This window comes from Siphateles boraxobius, unplaced genomic scaffold (genome assembly GCF_051911475.1).
Source record: "Siphateles boraxobius isolate OS27281-9 unplaced genomic scaffold, OSU_SipBor_1 65, whole genome shotgun sequence".
Classification (NCBI taxonomy): Eukaryota; Metazoa; Chordata; class Actinopteri; order Cypriniformes; family Leuciscidae; genus Siphateles; species Siphateles boraxobius.
In genome coordinates, this window is record NW_027509192.1 from 14,509,022 (window position 1) to 14,525,205 (window position 16,184).

A 16,184-nucleotide genomic window follows, 5' to 3' on the forward strand; every position below is an offset into this window, starting at 1 on the left:
CAGGGGTCATTGACATCGTTTACATTTCACAATCCTAAAGATTATGCAATACCAGGTTAGATCATCAGTCACAATTTTTTTACTTTAAAAATGAATTTATTTATTAATACAGTTGTATACTTAGAAATGTGCTGCAAAGAAAACAAAAACAACAACAACAAAAAAAAGAAGAATGTGGGCACATAAAGAGAAGAAACTAAACCCGGGATGAAGCTGCGCCGTCATATCAAAACAAAGTCGTACTGATGTGCCTTAATAAATTGTCTATTAGTAGAAAAATACATTTCAGGGCACACAATACAGCATCCAGTATCACAAAGTCAGAGTCCACCAAAGCAGACTCTTCTTAAGTACAGAGTCGTCAAATTATTTCTAGTTTGTAAATAATAAAAATGTTTCTGTAACTGTTAAAAAAAGCCATTACGTAGTGCTTGTATATATGATGTTGTTGGTATAAAAGATAACGTCCTTCTTCGTTGCATTTATTTTTATTTTTTTTATTCATTTAAATTTTCTCCGTACTGCTAAGTTAAATTCCAAGGCTCAGAAGTATAACCGGAATACAAACATAACCAATGTTATAGTTTTCCTCTTTTTTTTTTTTGTTAAGAAACTTTTTTCCATGTTACATTTTTATACAAAATAACAAAGATGTACAAAAGGTCATTTACAGCGAACCAAGGCCATATGCTAGCACAATATTTACAGCTGTAATTGAAACATATCCTAGTGTTCTGGTATATTCTTTGACTTCATATGCATAGCAGTGAAAATGCAGACCTGTTGATCAGACTTCATTATTTGTGTGCTAAATATCCCACTTCACATCCTTCGTAACTTCCTTCTGTAACAGAAATTCGATGTTTGCTAGTCTTTCGGGTCAAAGTAACAAAACAAAACAAAAAAATGCAGATAAGGCATCACTGCTTGCAGTGTATGATGGGTAGGTTTGTGTACTCAACTTAGTAGCAGGCGTTTGGACCTGAGTCATAGCACATGCATAGATCTCTAGACAGCAGGAGTTCCGGAAAACCACAGTCAGTGTTTATCTACGGTAAAACTTCGCTAGAAAAGATCGCTTCAAAACGTAGAGAGAGAGAGAAAGAGCCCATTTTTTTTCTTTCCGTTTTTTTTTAGCCAGAGAGGGAAATCCATGAGCAGATGAGTGCAACAGTCACATTCCTTCACTTCAAAAAGTCTCAATTGTTCATCATTTCCTAGAAACCGACATGCTTTCCAGTTCCGTGATAATCAGTAACAGCGTTCCACGAAAAGCTCTACATACATCAACTTTTCTGTTTGGGAGCACATTAGCAGGGTTCACTTGTATTAAGTAAAACTAATTCGTTTTTCCATCTATTTTTTTTCTGGTTCCGTTCAAGACTTTTCTAATTTTTTGGAGAAAAAGAGGCTACAAATGTCAAAAAGGGATTTTTTCCGACTGTCTGTGGCACAGGTCATGCATTCCATTAGATTTCTTCATTAATTTGTGTATTTAGTTATTTTTTGCAAGTCTTCAAGCACCAAAAGGTAAAGAAAAAGGCAAAACCAAACTTAAAAAAGGGAGAAAAAGGATATAGGAAAAAGAGCGCTCCGTAGCGTCTGCGCCATCTTCCAAGATCTTTTTTTGGGGGGGGGGGTTGGTTTGAACGACGCTTCAGCCCATCAAAGCAAAGTGGAAAGAATTAATACTTGATAAAGTGGTGCAAATCCCTCCTGAACAGGAACTGGCAGAAGGGTCCATGCGCTCACGTTCAGTAACAGACCAGCTGTTGCTCTCTTCAGAAGTGGTCGATCAGCACGGACACACAGTTGGCGCCCACCAGGTAATTGGGGTCTCCTGGTAAACACTTGTTTTGCCAGCATTTGGGGTCACCTGTGGGTATATTCAGAGGAGAAATGTCATGAGGAAAACTGTAGACACAACATAATTACCTGACATTTCAGATGTTTTTCTGTTAACTCTAGGACTGCATGATTTTCTGGGGGGAATAATTGAATTGAGATTTTCTGATAAAAATTGCAATCTAAAAAAGCCCCAGGTTTGCTGTGCTTGTTAGAAGGGCTACACAATTTGGCCCGAAATTTTATAACAAAAAATACAGTTAACACTTTACAATAATCTTTCATTTGTTAACTAGATTAGGGGCCGTTTACACAACACTGTTTTCTACTAAAAATGTAAAACTACTATGCGTTTTGGGTGCCTGACAACGCAAACTTTTGACAACGGGTTTCAAAGTGGACGTTTTTTTAAAACATTCTACGTGTAAACAACAAAAACGCAAATCTCTGAAGACGATGAAGTCAATACATTTTTTTTTTTACAGTATTTATGTTATGGGCTGTTTACACGCCACCATTTTCAACTAAAAACTGAAAACTTTATGCATTATGGCCTTTAATTTACATGACAACAGTGTTTTGTGGGCCTGAAAACGGGTTTCAAAGTGCAAGTTTTTGAAAACAACGTTTTTGTCTCAGTGTAAACTAAAAAACGTGAATTTGTAAACCAGTGACGTCAAGCGCATGTGTATGTGTTCAGTCTATAGGCACGTAGTGTTTCTTTACAAAGTGACATCGCCACCTACTGGCCTGGCATAAATAAAACTTTACAGAGTTTAGTACATCATTGTCATGTAAACGTAGCCCTAGTTAATGCATCAACTAACCTTAATTAATGGGATCTTATTGAAAAGTATTACCATTTTAATAATTTGACCTGTTCCTGAAACACGAAGAGCATATATTTAATAAAATAGATGTTTTATTTCGATGAATCGTGCAGCCCTATTTCACACTGCAGCTAAATTCAGCTGTCACTCCTTTTTGGGTGCTTAATCCTGTACACACAGTTCGATAATTAACAGAAGTAACAACTGAACTTGCTCCCGGGAAGACTTTAATCAAAAACTTTGTTAGTATCCACATATCGCTTTTACTGCCACAAAATGCCACGTTATCCCCATGTCAACCATCGCAAGATCAGGAGTGACTCCTGTATTCATGCAAATGGAACAATTATTTTTATTTGCAAGTCTGAATCCCCTAAATGAATGTGGTTGTTATTCCCAAAACGTAGGAAAACTGACCCTAATTCCTGTTTAGACTTGTCCTTTTCACACTGCAGCTAAATTCGGTTGTCACTCCCCTTTTGAGCACTTAATCCAGTTCTGTACACACACTTGAATTCAGGTATTTATGAGTGTGACAACCAAATTCTCTCAAAATACCAAATATAAAACAGGTTAATTTGTTGGCATCCACATTTCTTGTTTACAGCCACAAGAAACACCACATTATCAAATGCCGAGATTAGAAGTGACTCCCGTATTCCTACACAATCATTCAGGGGATTCAGTCCTGAAAATGAAATAAATATGGTTGTCATTTCCAAATATCTCCCAAAACCTGGCCAGACTGAACCCAATGACTCCATTTAGACATGCCATTTTCACACTGCAGATAAAATCAGTTGTCACTCCTCTTTTGAGCACCTAATCCAGTTCTGTACACACGCAGAGTTAGGTTATTTATGGGTCATACTCATCATAACCAAATTTGTGCCATATGGCATCCATATTTCTTGTTTATAGCCACATATCCATGTTAACCATCACAAGAATAGAAGCTATTCTTTTATTCATCCACACAGAACGACAATTTAGATAGATTCACTCTTGGATGTCTTTCCCAAAAGATGTGCGTCCGTTCCAGTCACATTAAACAATATTTCATGGATTAATCGTGAATGAATAAGAGCTGAAGAGACTGAGACTGGTAATAAAACGATAAAAAGACGTGAAAGCGTCTTGTGATCAGGATGGCTGTGTGAGACGTTAATTCAGAGAGCCCAGAAAATGAAACAAAACCAAAAGATGAATAAGCCTCTTCCAAGACGGCTTCAATCCCGATCCCAAAAGACCCATCAAAGGACAGAGAGAAAGGACAGCGTACCCGACGAGGAGTCGGAGGATTTTAGAGCAAAAGACCAACCATCAGGGGTCATAGACGCACAGTGTGGTAGACGCAGTTCCACGGGCTTCAGGAACTTCAGACCGTGAGGGCCGCACATCACCAGGGGACTGAGTAGAGTTTCACCTGTAGAGTAGACATGGTCAGATCAGCTTCATACAGACAAACCTGTGCCATACATTCAAAACCTACACTACTGTTCAAACCTTTAAGGCTGGTAAGATAGGCAGCCTTTCTTTGATACAATAAAAACAGTAATGTGAAATATTATTACAATTTAAAATAATTGTTTTCTATTTGAATATACTTTAAAATGTAATTTATTCCTGTGATCTTTACTCCAGTTTTCAGTGTCACTTGACCCTTCAGAAATCAGTCTAATATGGTGATTTGATGCTCATTAAACATTTATTATTATCATCAATGTTTTGCTGCTTCATATTTGTGTGTAAACCACAATACATGTTTCCCAGAGTTATTTGATGAATAGAAAGCTCAAAGGAACAGCATTTATTTTTCAAAATCTAGAATAAAAGTATTAATATCTTTAAAGTTTTGAATGGTAATGTAGGTAATTTTTAATAGTTCGGATGCTGACAAAAAAAAAAATTCAATCATCTAAACCATTTTCATAGAGCACAGAAATTGCTACATCTGGTTCAGTGTAAATAGTTTTAGTACAAAACATATGTTTGCTACTATTTTATACTTCATGTTTAGTCACATTGGAGTTTGTGTAAAAAGGTTAGTGTGCATACTTAATTCACGTATGCAAAGCTTTTTTTCTCCTCTAAAGAACGACAAAAAAATCAGTGTTTGTGCAAATGTGAACTTGATGTGACCCGGCCTTAAACGAAACACTGGCAAACGTTGTTGTTACCAGACAATGTTTCTCTTTGTAGCTAGCCTTTCATCATTTTCTAAGGGACTTTTTGTCCAAAAGTGTTTTCCCTAATGTATAAAGTGTAAATGCACATCAAAGCTAACGAAACGCAAGCCGAACAATAAAACGCACAAAAAGTCAATGGCATAATGATGCACTCTGCAGAATGATACAGACCTTTCTCTTTGTCAAGAGGGGGCAGAATGCTGTTGTCCCTGCACACTTTGAAGTAGATCTCCTGCTCCACACTATCTGGGATGGCTCCTTGTGGAATAATGATGCTGACTCCTGTCTCAATGGAGCTCAACACCCCGCCGTTACAATTAAAGATGCCCCGTGCCGTGGCCACCACCGTGTGACCTTCATCTTCTTCGTCGTCATCCAGTGCACTAGGGCTGGAAAACAGAGGACAGTGACTTGTTTGTTCAACAGAGGACATGAACGCTGATGTCCCGGAGTGCTTTCATCATCTTACCTGACGGGGATGGCCTTGGGGATGGCGTTGATGTTGTTGTGCTGATACTTGGGCCTGTTGTCCATGGTGCGCGTGAACGTGTCGACCCCGCTGTCGGTGTCCTGCGGCTGGGGTGAGATTTGAGGTTTCAGGTTGTTGTTCACGCTGGGCTTGGACTGTGTGTCGTTGGGAAGCAGGTTGTGGTTGAATTTGGGGCTCTCGAACTTGCGCTCGAAGGGTCGGGCCGTGCTGGTGTAAGGCTTGGGGACGTAGCGGTTGTAGCTGGTAGGGATGCCTAGCGTTTTGGGAGGGGCGTCCGTGCCGTTGATAGAAGACTTGGGGGGCAGGTAGTTGGTCTGGATGGGATCGTCCCGGGCGGGAGCTCTGAGAGCCGACAGGTCCGGTTTGGCTTTGGGGGAGCTGTGAGGATCTGGCAGCGAGTTCACTGGAGAACAGAGAGAGGGATGATACACGCTTTAAAAACAATGCATTTGCTGCGGTATCAAAATCGCACGATTACTTTGGTATTGATTTCTAACATTTTGGCAATAATAACAACATTGATAATATGGCCATACATTCCGTAAGAGGGTGCTACTTCTACTTTGGACACTTTTTTATCTTTATTAATGGACTTCATCGTTTTATTTTTGTTAAATGATGGTCTCGTTTAAACAGTCTTGGCAACTTCATCATGTTTTGATTTTTTGCTATTTTAAAATGTTTAGATTTTATCATCTTATTTTGATCTACAATTATAAAATTAAATTATGAAAATCCATTACAATATATGAAATAAACCATTATTTTTGGTGTAAAATTTCTCTAATTAAATCATAATAATAATAGTTTTTGGGTTTCCCAAACAGACAGAAGCATTTTATAGTGCATTATTTTCAGTCACTGTAATTTTGTAAAATTATGCTATAATTGTGAAAATATTTGTTTCTATTAGGTGAGTTTTACATAAAATGCTAGCTATGAGTTGGACATCTTAATCCAAAAATGTTTATATATATATATATATATATATAAAATCAAATTTGTTTGTGTGTATTTTCAGTCATTCTGTAATTTTGTAAAATGATGCATTAAGTGTGAAAATATTTAGGATACATAAATTGCTAGATTTCAAATTAATTTTACTGAGACAAAGGAGTCGGACATTTTACAAAAAATGTGTGAAATGTCATTTTCTATCACAAAATGCTATGAACCACTATACATCATTTGAGATGTGATGGAAAAGACAGAATATGTGAGAATATTCATGACTAGGGAAATAAATGGCAGAACTCTCCAGTAATGTTTGTATAAACACTGTTGGACAGTAAGTAGTAACATTATTAATTAAATGACTAAATGATATTCTAGAGTCATTCTCACCCTCGATGTTGCTGAGTTTGGGCAGGGCTGTGGGCGGAGCTGCAGGTGTGGGCTGGCTGTAGGGAGCGGGCGACGGGTTGACGGGCGGCACGGGCTCGTACCTCTTGTCCACAGGACTCACCTTCTCCACAGACTCCGTCCTGAAGCAGAAAGTGTGTGGAAGAGTGTGTATGACATACACTAGAGCACTGCCATTCAAGAGTAAGTACTGTGTTTCTAGCAGTAGACGGTACCTGGCGAAAGGATATGCTATCTGAGGCGTTTTGGGCGGCTCGTGGAAGCGATTGACTCCAGTGTTGGGCTGACTCATGGGCTTGTTGTCGAAGCTGCGGCGGTCAAAGTACGACAGTTGCTTCCTATAGTACTCTTCATCTTCATCTGGGTCATAGTGGTTGGAGCGGACCACGTCATTCCCTACGCGCGTCTGAGGTTTCTGGGGCTCTGGAGCTCTAGGGGAAGAAGAAAATAAGCAAAAGGAAAGCGCATAACTTCATATTTTGTAACATCTAATGGTGGATCAACCAGCAGAGGGAGCTATAGGATGACATTTGCATACTTCACTACAATACATGTCTGCCACTTACTATTGTAAAAAGAAAGTGTGTGATTCACAATGCAATTTGAAACCAAACAATAAAAAAAATATATATATTTTTCCGTTTTAATCAAAGTTTGTGTAAGAATGCGATAACTTGTGGTGATCTAATCTAATAGTTACTCCACACTGTCTAGCTAATGAATTTCCATGACATTTCCTGGTTAATTCAGAAAGCTTTTATTTTAAATAAGGTCATAGTTGATGGTTGTAGGAAAAGATATACATTCAATTATAATATTTCACTTTTTACGTTTTTTTTGATAAAATATATACAGCCTTGGTGAGCATAAAAGACTTATTTCCAAAACATTAAAATCTTCCCGAACCCAAACTTCAGACTGGTGTAAGTATGTGTCTGTACCTGTAAGAGGGCTTCTCCTGCTCTAGGTTGCTGAGAGAGTTGGCTTTGAGCACAGGACCAGGGGTGCTCACAGGTTTTGGGAGATCTGTGGGCTGAAGAAGAAAATACATCCGTTCTATCAACACAATGTCATTCACAAACTACATTCTTAAATCTCCCCAATTATGCTATTTTAAAGGTTACTAGCTTTGTTTTAGAGGCGTCCCTCAATAGGTTTACATTCATTTCTCATAATATATGCAGCATCAGCTCTTTTCTCACAGTGTCTGAAACGGTTCGATAAAGGATTCAGTCTGTATAAACCCCTTCTTTCTATGAGCCTACTCTGCTCTGATTGGTCAGCTGGCCCAGTCTGTTGTGATTGGCCTACTCTGCTCTGATTGGTCAGCGGGCCCAGTCTGTTGTGATTGGCCTACTCTGCTCTGATTGGTCAGATGGCTTAGTTTGTTGTGATTGGTCTACTCTGTTGTGATTTGTCTACTCTGCTCTGATTAATCAGATGGCCCAGTCTGATGTGATTGGCCTACTCTGCTCTGATTGGTCAGATGGCTTAGTTTGTTGTGATTGGTCTACTCTGTTGTGATTAGTCTACTCTGCTCTGATTAATAAGATGGCCCAGTCTGATGTGATTGGCCTACTCTGCTCTGATTGGTCAGATGGCTTAGTTTGTTGTGATTGGTCTACTCTGCTCTGATTGGTCAGATGGCCCAGTTGTGAGTGGTCTACCACTTACAGCACGTGTCGGAAACGAAATGCATCTGAACTTCAGGTCCGGAGGCTTCCTTAGCACTTGATACAAAGTATTACGAACAGCAATTTTTTTTAATTTTTTTTTTACAAACCTAAGAAAGTTGAGCAGGAAGTAAAACTGAATTTATTGACGACTCGTTTTAGGCAGTTCCGAATCGGTTCTTTCTTTTGGGAGACAATAACTTCATTTATCTGCACTTGGATCTTTGAAACCTGCAGACCTTTTACATTCAAAAACAGCTGTATTACACACTACATGAAAGATAATATCCGAAAAAGCATAATAGGGGCACTTTTAAATCATCACCACAATATTAAGGTGTTATGTGGCTGCTAAGGAGTTATGCATGTTGCGATGTGGCAAATAAACATAATAAATTGTTATCTAATAAAGTGCTGAATGGAAATCTCTAGGTTCAATATCAAGAGGACAGAAACGTACCCTAATTCCAGCTACGTCCGCTGTGTCCTTGGCTCGGTCTACTGACACAGAGCGCTTGTTCTCGAACATTTTGACCCTGTTGAGCACAGACTGGGGCTTCATGGCAGGGTCGTCATCATCGTCATCCCTATCCCTGGGTGGAGGCGGCAATGGTTTGGAAGCTGGCGGGTGAGGCGGTTCCCCTGGAGACAAGACAGCCTCGGGTTTGGGAGGCGGAGCGGGAGGTTCCGAGTTCATCACAGGCTCGTGCTGGGGCGCTTTATACGCTCGATTCGGAAGTCCAGGGTTGTACGAGGGTCTCAATGCAGACTCACCATAATACTGTTTTGGTGGATCAGGGGAGCGATGCGCATTGCCTGGGAAACCATGAGGCTCGGGCTCGAAAGGTGAGCGGGCATCGTAGGAGGCGGGAGGGGGCGGAGGCTCTTCGTAGCGCACAGGTGCAGGTTTAGAGTGCCGTGGCCGGTTATCATAGCTCATTTGGGGCATACCATCATACTGGGACTGAGGGGGGCTGAAATCCCGGCTGGGGCCGTCCTCGTACGGAGAGCGGGGTTCGTACCCCAGAGGTGCAGGGGGCGGCTGGTGGCCCTGAGGGTAGCCGGGCGCAGGTGGCGGTTGGGGTGAAGTCTGCTGGTCGTAAGGGGGCCACTGCTCATTGTAGTGAGGCACGCGGTTGTCGTAGTGCAGGTGCGGGTCATAATTGTGAGGCTTTGGTTGTGCGTAGCCACCACCGTCATAGCCATAAGGCGGGTGGTCGTACTGGCGGTATGGCTGTTGGTCCTGGTAGACGGGCTGGTGGCTGTAGGATAGCGAGTTGGGGGGGCCTAAAGGCTGCTGCTGGGGAGGGGGAGGCTTAACACTGTGGTTCACTCGCACCGGCTCATCTATGCTGTACAGATCCTTTTTGTACATCTGTGAGGGATTAAATGTCAACTGTCAGAAACTGCTAGAAAAGTTTCAAACTGGATATGAGAATTTAGTGCAAACAGAACCTCAGTCATTAGAGGAAGTTAAATCTAAGATAAGAATATTTTTAAGGGTGAAAAACAGGCAAAGGATTCAAAATGAACTGCAATGAAATATAAAAATACTAGATTAGCATTTCCTTCTGGAAATACAAGTGCTTGCAAGGTAGTAAAACGTATTTAGTCAATGCTTTGTTTGCGGAGTGTAAAAAATCAACACATGGCAAAGCCATTTTTGGAGTGTAAAAGCGGCTATAAATAGTAGTCTCAGAAATGTTCACCAACAACAACCATGAAAAAAAAGAAAAGAAAATCAATAAAACCAACTTTATTTATTAACAGAAAAAGTAAATGGGGGGGGGGGGGGGGGGGGGTTTACAATCGCAGAAGAACTGCATATACATACGGTTAGAAGCAAAACATTACTATTAGAAGGCAAGACTAGAAATATTAAGATTTTTAAATTAAATATGTAATAAAGTTAATTAATTTTATATTAATATTATATATATATATATATATATATATATATATATATATATATATGAATGCTTGATAAGTATAAACACAGTGGTGCCTTGCAAGCACTAAAATTTAACTCACTCCTGGATCAGGAAAAAAAAAAAACAAGACAAAAAAACCATTAATATCAGATTAATTCCTTATGCAATAAAACAAGCATCTTATCAGTTTATTACCCAGCTCTACATTTCTAGTTTGAAAAGAAGCCATTCAAACCTCCACTTGGTAACACTACTTTGATTCGTCATCTTTACTAAAATCTAATAAATTTATAATATGTCCAAGTGGAGCTATAAATATGCCTTAAGTCTTGAAAGGCTCCTTCTCAGGTTTCAAAGTATAGCCTGAAGACAGTAGAGCTGTAAAAGGTCCAACGCCTCCTATAAGTCATTTTAACAATGAAAATCACAAAAGCTCTTACATAACGTCTTCATCTATGAAAAGAAACTGGTTATGAAGACATTATGCAGAATTAGTCCAGTTGTTTTCCTTTTACATTGCTGTAAGTACTGTCATCAGGTTAAATGAACATGCAACTACAGAATTCCATTCTTGCAAATCAGGAAAAGGTCCGTTTTGCAATTTAGTGACACGTCTACAGTGCATCTAGCGGCCGTCCGTACAGGTGTGATTCAGGTCAAAGCCAAACGCTACAGTTACGGCTATCACTACAGATTAGGGCCAGGCGATATAGCTCGATAAAAATAACCACATTTACTTCCGGTCTTTTGACGCTATTAAATATTGCAATATTTTTGCGTATGCTCTGAAACGTGTTTAAATTAAACCACAAAGTACATTCAAAATGATTAAGATTTCAATAATCATGTTTTACAGTTTTTTTACTTAATAAACAAAACTAAGAATTATATAAAGCATTATATATGCATTTTAATATATGAAAAAAAATGACTTCAAAACATAAACCTTTCGGTGCGTTCACGCTATGTCAGAATTACCGTAATTACAAGCTTTGGACTTTTACAAGCTTTCAATCCTCGTAGAACTCCTTACAACTTGTAAACTCCGAATTTTCTGAGAGCTTGCTGAATGCTGCAATTCATTTTGCCATTGATAGCGTTGCCATAGAAACGCATAATTCAGAGCTCAGAGTAGCTAAGCTCCAAGTAGGACGTCACCGGTATTTCACAGTAAATTATGGTAATGGCGTGAACGCAGCTTATTAGCGATAACGCAAAAGAATCAATGAATCACAGATATGAATTGACTCCTTTTAGTGGACAGTTTGTCCTGATTCAAGGAAATAATTCCAATTTGAAAAAGACTCAAACTCTTAAATTCTTAAAACTTAATTACTTAACTAAAACCTAAATATCTTAAGACTTTAAGGGTGTTTTGCTAGTTACATATAAATCAAAGACGGTATAAAAACACTCTCATGGGTCGCAAGACAAGGACAGAAACTAGTCTAAAGGTGTGGTCACATTTATCATTGTTTTGCGCATTTTTGCTGGGCGAAATCCAGACAATTTTAATCTACGCCATCAGGAACTCAATATGAGGGCAAAAGATTTGCTGCATTGACTAACTGAAAGCGACTTCCGACACGGACACATTCATCAATTCACTATCGACAAACTTTTTTGCCCACTAAATTTTGCTAATGTGACCGCACCTTAAAAACAATCTTCAGGAAACGTATAAAAAGCGCATTCAAAATCATCGCCACACATTCACAAAGTCGCTTTGTTTTAAATTGCCTTTTCAAATATATCGCCCAGCCCTAATACAGACAGAACAAGCTGCAAGAAACATCATAAATTAGGAGCCATGCAAGAGGAAGTACGAGGCACCGTGGGAGGGCTTATGCAACGGGCCCTCGTCCTCCTGTGGTGCGGGTGTACCAGTTACACAGTCTCTGGCGTAATGTCAGAGGAACACACGCAGCACACGCGTGGGGTGGGCGGAGCATTCATGCAGACAGTGGAGTGGGAGGAGTCAAAGAAAAGAGTGATAGACACAGGCAAGGTTGAAAAAGAGAGAGCTGGGCTGAACCGGGCCGGGAGCGAGTCCAGCTTCCGGGTGTGCTGGTACCTTTGGATCTGGGCCAGGAGGAAGCAACTGGTGGGGGTCGTGTGTTGGGGGCTGAGCGAGCTCAGGTTCGGGCTGGGGGTCGGGAACGGGGACGGGGCTGTTAAGGGAGTCGGCCTGAGGGGTGCCAGGCGGCTCCTCTGGGTTCGTACCCGCTAGTGGTGTGGAGGGTTCGACAGCAGGGGACGCTGCCGCCACTGCAGAGGGAGGGGGCGGAGAGGCCTGAGCCTCGGCTTGCTGTGGAGTACGGGGCAAAGAGGTTACAGACACACGCCGCCAACAGCACCAGCTACAACTAGCAGCTACGACCACCAAACTAGCTCACATGAAGTGTGTATCAGAATGAAATAGTGACTTTAGCTTTACAGGAAGCAGAAAATTAGGTAGTGGTCCAGTCCTGCTGCCTATGCAGTTTAAAATATTATTGGCCAGAAAATGAAGGTTTACATTTCAGATAACGTCCCAAAGGAAGGTAAATGGGTTTTGGCATTTCTACTATGCAGTGCATTTTCACGTTTTGATCATATATTTTCATATAGAACTCATAATCATATATAATTGGCAATCAATTTAAAAAACCTTTCCTGTCCTCAATTTCAGTTTTCTGTACCTCCTAATGACTAACGAAGCCCTCAAGACTAACTTTATCCTTTGAACAGGTCCTTAATATTATCCTCCAGAAGTGACATCAGCACAAAATCAGAAAGCATTAACGAACGATTTTATGTAATTCTGTGATGTTGTGTGTTATTAATTGGTTTGTCTGGCTTACAATTATAGAAATGAATTACATTCTAAATTTCAACAAGAAACTGTAAACAAACTAGTATTTAGCTTACATAAGCTAAATTAAAAAAAATTTAGCAAGCAACAGGCTAGCTATTTAGCAAGCTAGCACCCCTATGTAAGGTAGACAAATAATGAATAAAAAATAAAATAAAAAATAAAACAACCAAGCTGACACCCTTATGCAAGCTAACTTTCTTCACTAAGCAATGACTGACTGTAGATCCTGAAAGTTTCCATCCTGTTCATTTTCTTGTCAGTGTGTGATGTTGTATTAAAAAAAAATGTTCATTAAGTTCCTGAGTGTCTTTTATAGAAATACTTTTTGTGTAAAATACATTTCAACACAAGTGTATTCATTTTTTTAAAGTTAGAGAGTTAAACAAGCACTGCATAGCAGAAATGACCAATATTATGCTAAAACTTAGAGAAGTCCCTCTAAAATGAACAAAGTAACCAACACACACATAATAGTACTTCTATTCCGTACCTGCTGAGGCGCTGCCATTTTAAACCCAGCCGGGTCAATGCGGTTAACCGGCTCTGGTTGCGGCACAGCATGCTGGTAGCTCGGGTACCCGGCTGCGTCCTGGATGACCGGCGGGTCCTCTCGGACAGGTTCGGATGAGCGCGTGATGGCGGGCTCGCTGGGCAGGCCCACCTCATCGTTCATAGTCTCATCCAGCTCCTGGTCGGTGTAGGCGCCGCCCTCCGTATCGGTGTCTTCGTAGTCGGAAGTGTGGCGGCTGTCAGTGCTGTACATGCTGTACTCGCTGCCTGGTGCCGAGAGGTAGGAGAGGCGGTCGTCGTGGATATCAAGGTCATCGTCAGGAGCACCATCTGCCTGCAGGCCGAGAGGGGGAGGGAGGGATGGTTAGGATGAGTTTGATGACCCAAAGCAGTGGAAATGAAATGACGGATGGGTGAGAGCGGAAACCAATGCACATAAAACGCCTTGGACTAAACTGTGCAAAAGCAAGACTAATAATTATCTAAGCTCTGCTTTATTCTCTTAAACTTTTTTTTTTTCCCACTACAATACATTATAAATATTATTACAAAGCTACTTACCAAATAAATAAATAAATGAACAGACATGAAAAATTGTTTTTAGCTGAAATTATTTTAGGGTTGCACAATATATTTGTACCATATCGGATATTGGCCAATATTAGACTCTTTTTTTTATCATATCAGATATATATCAGCTGATATTTATATTCATACGTATTCAATTTAAATAGTTATACAATAAAAATGTATTCAGATGTTGGCGGTTTTAGTGCTGTCAAAATAAAAGTCCCTATTCTGACCTTTATCAGCCAAACAGATAAACGTAAAGGCCGATAATTAAAAAATGGAAACCGGCCTTGTTAATGTATAGGTTGACCAATATTTACAATTACAGTTATAGAAGTATTATCTTTTATTTAATAATTAGAAGTGTTGCTTCTAACACATATTAACCAAACAGAAAACTTAAAAGGCTAATGCTGATAATTTAAAAAAACTGGCTGATATATCGGGGTTGTTGATGTATAGGTTGACCAATATTTAAAATTTAGTTATATAATTATTATTTATAAAATTATACAATGTAACTATAGAAAAATATTTTACCACAGAATGACCACAACTGACCATTCAGAATCAAGTATTCTAGATAGCAGTCCAGTAATGTATTGTATAAGACACATAAATGGGGGTGGGGTTGAGATGATACAGGCTGCTGACCCCTCACCTAAGGTGTTTGGGCCGGGAGGCTCTAGACAAAGAAACAACATGTCTGGATATTGGGACACAGAACTGTAGAGAAACTTACCTTGCCCTCTGAGACCCAAACCAACTGGTTCTGTTGCTGCTGGATGGTCTCTTTCAAAGCGCCGTACCACCCGTCGTTCATGTTGTTCAAGTTGATGGTCGCTAAAAGGAAGCAGAGTCGCAATTAATTCTGTAAGCAAATCAAAACATTGCGCTAATAACTAACTACAACCAGTGCAAAATAACCATTAAAATAATAAGTGACTTACATTTTAGTCTGTTCCTCAGACAAAGCTACTTTAGACTACATTTATGGTCCTTTTGCATCCTTTTTGAAGCTTGCAAAAGTCCCAGTCCTTAATTCACTTTCATTTAATGGACAAGTCCATACAAGGTCATCATTATATAGAAAATTTCTCCTTTTGTGACCCACAGTCTAAAGAAAGTCGTGATTTTGCAACTAAATTACGTTATTTGATGTTTTGTTCTACTCACTGGTGAAGAGATGATGGTTGTTCTTTCTCAGTTTGAGAGCGCGCTCGTACAGCTTCCGGGCGCTCTTCCTGGACTCGGAACAGAGCCTGGTCCTCATGTTCTTGACACCCTGCTTGCTGTCTGGATTCAGGAACACCACGATGGGGTACCACTGAGCGTAGTTCAGACGATCCACCGCGTTGGGTGTGATGTCCAGCACGGCATGCTTGTCCTAGCAGTACAAACAGAATCATGAAACACCAGCTGTGTCTTTGCTCACGAGCTGAGCAGAAGGAAAGCGGACGGCAGTTAACTAAATTATTCTATACTCACTCGGTCAATGATCTGTTTAATGGTATGGAGACGGATGATTCCAGAGCTGCGCTGGTCTGTCCCCGCGTCCCTGGGTTCACTCTCTGAGAGGAGGAGAAGACAGGTTTAAACAGATTCACCTTCTAAATATTAAAGAATAAACTACATAAAATCTCAGTACACAAAACTCACTTGCAAGTTCAAAGAGGTCAGCCTCCTCTCTCGACAGTTTCTCTCTTGCGACATCCGCAATAGGACCGAAAATGACCACTGGCCTCAAGAAACCAGCTTTTATGCAGGAGAAACAACAGGTTAACTAGATTTATACAAAACTGTTGTCCTTCAATGTAAATATATCAGCTTATTTCCTGCAAACATCAACAGATGAACTGAAACTGATTAACAAAGCTTAAAAACAATAGATGTCCAAACCACAAATAACTAAAGCAACTAAAATGCG

General features: G+C 40.0%; 1 protein-coding gene across 50 annotated transcripts in view; it reads right to left on the minus strand.

Annotated features, from left to right (window-relative positions):
- Window positions 1-74: 74 nt before the first annotated feature.
- Window positions 75-16,184, minus strand: part of tjp1b (tight junction protein 1b) — a 149,616-nt gene continuing 133,506 nt past the window's right edge. For 13 of the 50 annotated variants that reach the window (XM_077211189.1, XM_077211175.1, XM_077211174.1 and 10 more), the window contains 14 exons: window positions 15,917-16,012; window positions 15,746-15,828; window positions 15,434-15,644; window positions 15,000-15,100; window positions 13,668-14,021; window positions 12,395-12,628; window positions 8,850-9,764; window positions 7,658-7,749; window positions 6,932-7,147; window positions 6,699-6,838; window positions 5,334-5,757; window positions 5,036-5,253; window positions 3,958-4,101; window positions 75-1,876 (listed from right to left, as the gene is read on the minus strand). In XM_077211189.1, coding sequence (XP_077067304.1) covers window positions 1,782-1,876; window positions 3,958-4,101; window positions 5,036-5,253; window positions 5,334-5,757; window positions 6,699-6,838; window positions 6,932-7,147; window positions 7,658-7,749; window positions 8,850-9,764; window positions 12,395-12,628; window positions 13,668-14,021; window positions 15,000-15,100; window positions 15,434-15,644; window positions 15,746-15,828; window positions 15,917-16,012 — 3,323 coding nt within the window. In that variant the 3' untranslated portion in view covers window positions 75-1,781. The remainder of the gene's footprint in view (window positions 1,877-3,957; window positions 4,102-5,035; window positions 5,254-5,333; window positions 5,758-6,698; window positions 6,839-6,931; window positions 7,148-7,657; window positions 7,750-8,849; window positions 9,765-12,394; window positions 12,629-13,667; window positions 14,022-14,999; window positions 15,101-15,433; window positions 15,645-15,745; window positions 15,829-15,916; window positions 16,013-16,184) is intronic. The other 37 variants (XM_077211171.1, XM_077211177.1, XM_077211176.1 and 34 more) reach the window with 6 other exon arrangements.